Source organism: Charadrius vociferus, unplaced genomic scaffold (genome assembly GCF_000708025.1).
Source record: "Charadrius vociferus isolate BGI_N301 unplaced genomic scaffold, ASM70802v2 scaffold110, whole genome shotgun sequence".
Classification (NCBI taxonomy): domain Eukaryota; kingdom Metazoa; phylum Chordata; class Aves; order Charadriiformes; family Charadriidae; genus Charadrius; species Charadrius vociferus.
In genome coordinates this window covers 3,523,641-3,530,082 of record NW_009646761.1, presented here as the reverse complement: position 1 = coordinate 3,530,082, position 6,442 = coordinate 3,523,641, and the positions used below count along the sequence as shown (strand labels likewise).

Here is a 6,442-nt window from a genome sequence, read left to right as displayed (position 1 = left end):
CAGCCAAAACAACAGACATTTTATTCCTGAACAGAATACTGTATTAGGTCAGGTTGTTATAAAAAGCTAAGCTACAAAATATTTGCAGGCAGTGATAGAACAAGGACAAAAAGTACAAAGCTCGTTACCTTTTCATAGATACTGTGTCCTATTAAAGATATTTACATCATATTTTGCTCATGCATATCTTAATTGTAGCAATCCTGGATTTAAATATCTAACAATGGCTTACTCAGATTAATTAGTAAAGCCTGATTCAGCAAAATGGAAGCAGCACATATTTAAGTACTCGAAGAGTTGTCTTTAAAGTTATTGGCAGCTCTTATGCATGTGGAATTTAGCAAGGTTATACACTGAGTGCAAAAAAATATATCCTTATCTACAATATTTAGATGCTATATTAATAATAATGTGAATATGAATATGAATAATAACACAGCACCAGGTTATGGGATCAGAACCTAAAGTAACACGTCAGTCATGAAAGCCTTGTGTCAAGGTGTATGCCACAAAATGATCCTCCCTGCAGTTCATAGAAGGATTTGACCCCCTTTTTCAAGTCTGCAAGAGGAGAGCTTGACAAGTCTAACTTCATCTTTACAGGTTTCTATTCTTCTGCTGACATTAATGCTTGTTTTTGCAAGCTTTGGAGTGCAGCTGTTTGCTGGAAAACTGGCTAAATGCAATGATCCACACATCGTCTCTAGGGTAAGAACTGCTTTCCTGCTTCAAAATAATAGTATGATGTGCTCTTTTTTGCCTGCTGGGGAAAGCCAGCGGGGCAATCAGAGCTATCAACTGAGAGATGGAGATCTTGGGCGCTTTCTTGTTGAGAAGCAGGACGATGGAGGGAAGGGTGATAAAGGACTGAGGGAGTGAGCGTGAGGCTGGGTTTTCACGTAAATAAAGTAAAACAAGTCCAGATATTTGGGACCATCTGAAAAAGCTGTGAAATTCATGCCGTATGAGCTGCAAAGGACTGGATGTCACATAGAATTAACCATGGAATTAACCACGGACAGCTTTGCAGTCCTAGGTCAGCAGCTAAAAAAACAGGTTAGGCTGCTAGAGGTCCAAAATACTGGGAATGCTGCGTAGGTTACGTAAAGGAAGGTAATGGTGTTTCTTACTCCATTTGAAGAAATGTCATCATCACCTAAAGAGAGCAATGGTGTTTAGAAAAGAGGTGAAAGGCTAGATAGTCTTGCAAAAATGAAAAGCACTCTCAGTCCTGGAAGGAGAAGGAGTTTTTGAATCCTTCCTAAGATGCGCTTTTCCTTTGGGTAAAGGTCCATGACTATTCATCCCAGACCCTTCATTTCTGTTTACGTCGCCGACGCGTCATGGCAAATGTGCTGTCTATACTGGCATTTTGGCATCTCTCACAGGCCATTATTTAATCTCAGACTATGTTTTTTTTTCACTATAGGAAGATTGTCATGGCATCTTCAGAATAAATGTAAGTGTTTCCAAAAATCTCAATTTAAAATTAAGACCTGGAGAGAAAAAGCCTGGATTTTGGGTGCCACGAGTCTGGTGAGTTGCTACACATTGGACTATCTTTCTTCAAAAACTCAGCTGTTCATATAGAAAATGTCTCAAATCTTATGGCATTGAACTGCTGATGGAGGGTTTTATTGTAAGTCTGCTCTGGTTTGAGTCAGTGATATTTAGGGTAAAAATACTGGTGTATCTAGTAAAAAGCCAGATATATGACACTATTCCATACTTAACCTGCTGTTCTGTTCAGAAAGCAGAAAGGAAAAAAATACCTGTAGGTGCTCAACCTAGATAGGAATTAGAGTTGATTATTATTACAACGAGAGTTATTGGCTTGAACCAAGATTATCACTTAATTGTGCTTTCATAGTATTATGAATACATCTTGAGAGCCATACATCAACAGCAGAACCTAAGAATAAATAGGAAAAGATGGGAAGAAAAATAAATGGAAATCGGCCTGCCTACAGCTACCCCCAAAAAAACAACGAGGAACCCATGCTTAAAACCAGTCTTTCTCTTCTATGCCCATCAGCCATGCCAGCTAGCAGCTTCTTTCTCTTTCCAATGCAGAGAATCCTTGTGGTCTGTCTGGTGTAGTACTGCAGTAAAAAATTACTTAAGACCTAACTTTCTGTTTATGATTAGAATTCTGATAAAGTCCATTTAATATTTCCCAACACCTGAACAGGCAAACCCCCCTCTCTTTAATTGTTTACATTTTTAAGTTGGTGGGCATTTTGCAAAATCAACTAAACAACCACAATTATTTTAATTGACTATATGCGTGGGTAAAGGATGTACCAGCAGTGGTAAGATTCAGAGCCATCCTACACTAATGAAATAATATGCTGTGATTTGAACAGTCAGTGAAACTCTGACATCTGCAGAAGTCTTTGTTTCTGTATGCTTCAGATAAATTCTTCCCCGAGTAAGCAAATTCAATCCTCTTCAGCTTGATCCAGAAATAAGCAAAAACCGTCCTAATCAGCATAACTGTAAACTTTGGGGAATGTTTTGTTATTGCAGAAAAATGTTTTACTGCAAGGACATTTCTACCACCTGTTGGCTGTGTCAGGCCAGATTTTCAAGAGCCAGATGTCAATATAAGGACCACATTTAAAAGAAACATCTACATCTGATTGTATCAGATTGGATCTTCAGAAGCACCACTTAACAATTCTTCTGGAATACAACTGCTTGCCTTATAAATTCTTGAACATTGATTTGGCTCCTTCAATTATCTGTCTTGGACTGTAGAGGCAGAGCAATGTGCAAACCTAGCCCAAAGAGGGTACTTTTAATGTTCAGCTGGAAACATCCTCTTGAATTCCAACTGATACAAAAGGTCAGAGCATATGGCATAGGAAAGCCAAGAAGATATGGTGTCCTCTCAGTAACTTTTGCTTTAGACCATCAGTTCCCAATGATAAGGAGCAACATTTTCTAAACAATCTCCTTGACTTTGTAGTCCGAATCATTTACGTGGGTTTGAACTGGTCTCCTTCATGTAAATTTATGTTAGAATTTGGCCAGTACTGTCAGATCCATTTTTCCATGTGTGCTGTATCTTGCTAATTTCAATGACTAAAACACTAAAATGCAGCAACATGTTATAAGCTTTATTACTGTGAATCAGATTCTGAGTGCAACGTAAAACATGTATAGGGATCAAAAAAAATTATGCTGTACATATTTATTGCTGTTGCTATTTTTTGTTATTCTTGAGACAGAGCTTTGATATATTTCAGAGGCTTTCACACCAACATGCCAAGGTATTTGAATGTTGGTTAGACTGTGAAGAATCAAGGTAACAGATAGAAAGAGCAACTTTATTGCTGAAGTTACAGCTATTTGTGTACTGCATTTCAGGGCAAATCCTCGGAATTTTAATTTTGACAATGTGGGGAACGCAATGCTGGCACTATTCGAAGTTCTTTCATTAAAAGGCTGGGTGGAAGTCAGAGATGTTATTATTCATCGTGTTGGGCCGGTAAGGAAACACATAAGGGTCTTTGAATTCTGCAACACTTATTCTGATTTGTTTTAATGTTTAATCAGATTTTTTGTCTATTCAGATCCATGGAATCTACATTCATGTTTTTGTATTCCTTGGCTGCATGATTGGACTGACCCTTTTCGTTGGAGTTGTCATCGCTAATTTCAATGAAAACAAGGTACTGAGTGAGATGGTTTATCGTGTGTAGAACTGGCTCTGTAAGAAACCTGAAATCGATATTACACTGTCTGCGCTGCCTAGTAAGACTGCCTTTAAGGCTGACTTACCAATCTTACATTCTACAAGCCTGAAAGTATGGCCTCAGACAGACCTGATCCATACTTGCTACAAAACTCAAGCCTGGGATGATAGCAATCCATCACACACTCGGTCAAAGCTGTCAGAGTTTATTTACAATGCAGACTTGTTTCCAGATGTAGACTGAACCTAAAGCACAATGTATTTACAAATGCTCCACATTCTGCTGGTTTAGTTTCATGTAGGCATACGTGCAGGTAGAAAGACATGTTGTGCTTGTACATGTTATGACCAACGGGTCGCGTTAGAGCCTTGCAATTGCAGTATTTCAGATCCAAAGTAAAGCTGTGTGGCTTTTTCCTGTCAAACGGCAGAGTACATTGTAAAATTAATTGTCCGTCACTCAAACAAAAACCTAACTAGTGTTCTCAGAAGAAACTGCAGTTCATGTGGGCTTTGCGGATTACCCTGAAAAGTAGAGAAACCTGTCCCCAGGTGAACTGTTACAGCGCAGCTCGCGTCTACACTTCTTAAAGGTACCATCCTCTGGATGGGACTGCTGCATACTCACTGCACAGCCCTTAATGTGACTGTTTTTTCTGAGCCTCTTGTGGTGCCCCTGCGGCACCAAGTCACAATTATTAATTTTTATCATCCTGCAGTTCAAAGTGCCCCAAAATAATGAGATGTCTGTGTTGAAGCTAGCTACAGTGATATTTTTATCACTCATGGCACTGGAGGGAAAGTATGATTGTGTGCTCTGGGGCTTGGGGATGCAGGAGAACCCAACGTGCTAGTGCTGGAGACAAACTGGGTGCTGGCCACGGCCCTGCTGTGTCCCTGACCCAAATTCTGTGGCAAACACAACTGTTGAGTTTGCCCTTCAAGAAAATCATTTGACTGCTTCTGGAAGGGAGCTGAGCGGCACACTACCGTGTGTCCAGTGTGGGCAAGCAAGGCACCATGAACTGAAGTCCAACAGGATGTGAGCCAAATAAGTAACTGTCCTGGTCTGAGGTAAAACAGGACCAGTTTTGTTCTAACTTTGCTTCCTAGCTGGGCCTCTCCTAACGACTGAAATTAGCAGCATATTTTGGAGACATTGTTCACCCTCTCAGAGTGATAAGACCCATGTCTATAGCTGATGCCCAGGTATGGGATGCAGAGAGGCTCTTGCTTATGCTTATTGCTGTAACAGCCAAGGGCAGCCAACTTTGTTATTTGCCCCGTTGGAGTGTCGGAAGCAGAAAAGCATAGAGGAGTCCCACCTGCGGGGAGGAGCAGACAGGACAGGTGACCCAAAACTGACCAACAGGGGATTCCATCCCATCTGCCTCATGCGCAGTATAAAAACTGAGGGATCAAAGGGTCAGCCCTCTTTCTTCAATGGCCGGTGTCCGAGGAGGACTCTGGCTGTTCGTCTGCCTTTGATCCCGATCCTGAATCCAGATCCTGAATCCAGATCCCATCCATCACTGAGTCCAGTCTGGGACTTCCCCAGTGCCAACCAGTGACATGATTGTCATTCTGGGAGCTTGATCCAGTTCTGTATATTTTTCATTATTTCCTTTTTATTTTATTATTAATATTTCATTAGACTAGTTTAGTTCCTTCTAAACTCATAAGTCTCTTTTTCCCTCCTCTGCCTCTCTTTTAGAAGACGGGTAGAGGGGAGCATCTGTCAGTCCCATCTGGGGTCCTCCACGTCCCCAGTGGCCAGTTCAGCCTAAACCATGACAATAGCCTAAAACCCCTGCTGTTCGGAAGGTATTTTTATACCTGCATGATTACAATATAATTTTGGTGAGGTGAAGTGCAGCCATTCTAGTTAAAATACATCTGTTCTAGAGAAGAAGGAGCAATATGCTATTCATTTATTTCCTTATTCACTAAATTTTGACTACTGAATTAACAAAGCTGACATTTCTCCAGTATGAAAATCCCACTGGATTTTCATAGATGTTTTTGCCCGTTCCTGTTCCGTTGTGTAATATTACTTTTCCTTCAAATGTGTCAGCGTTACACTGATGAATAAAAAATATTTTTCAGCAAGTCTTGAAAAAAATAATTGTCATTTTATTTACATTATAGGTCATTAAAATATTATTTGAAATGCTAAAATTATTTTAATGTTTTTCTTCTATAGCTATGATATATTTAGCTATGTACGTTTCTGTCATGTACATCATAGTTCATGAAACTACTGAGATGTTGGCTGAGCATTTCTGTCATGTAAATTGTTTCTTCATTCCCCTTTACACTTTCTGCATGGGTTAATTTCCTCAAAAACCTGTTCATAGGCACAAGTGGAGGTGAAAAGAAAAAATATCACTATCACATTGAAGAGTTCACTCCTAAATAGCTTTTGACCACAGCTGATCAAAATCTTTCCTTTACGCTGTTGAGGTGTGGTGCATGTAGTGCTGATGAGTGAGGAAGTGTTGCTTTTCCCCTTTAGTTTTGCATGTGGTCTTGAATGTATCTGTCATGAATTCTGATCCAGCTCTGTAGGCAATGGAGAATCATCAGGAGCCACTTGCTGCTCTGGTTTGCCTTGCTACACCTACAGGCATCTGCTTTTGGCCGTTGTCATACAAAAAAAAGTACCAGAGGAGCTGGATCTTTGCCTTTACTAGTATGACTTTTACTATGCTTTTGTGACAGTAGACCTAATCATACTAAGTG

The 6,442-nt window shown here is 40.0% G+C and overlaps 1 protein-coding gene across 1 annotated transcript in view; it reads left to right on the top strand.

The window, feature by feature from the left end:
- LOC104292642 (sodium leak channel non-selective protein) overlaps positions 1 to 6,442 on the top strand; it is a gene marked incomplete at its 5' end in the record, with an annotated part of 66,025 nt that overhangs the window by 37,968 nt on the left and 21,615 nt on the right. The window contains 4 exons of the mRNA XM_009892056.1: positions 604 to 708; positions 1,430 to 1,536; positions 3,373 to 3,493; positions 3,579 to 3,677. Coding sequence (XP_009890358.1) covers positions 604 to 708; positions 1,430 to 1,536; positions 3,373 to 3,493; positions 3,579 to 3,677 — 432 coding nt within the window. The remainder of the gene's footprint in view (positions 1 to 603; positions 709 to 1,429; positions 1,537 to 3,372; positions 3,494 to 3,578; positions 3,678 to 6,442) is intronic.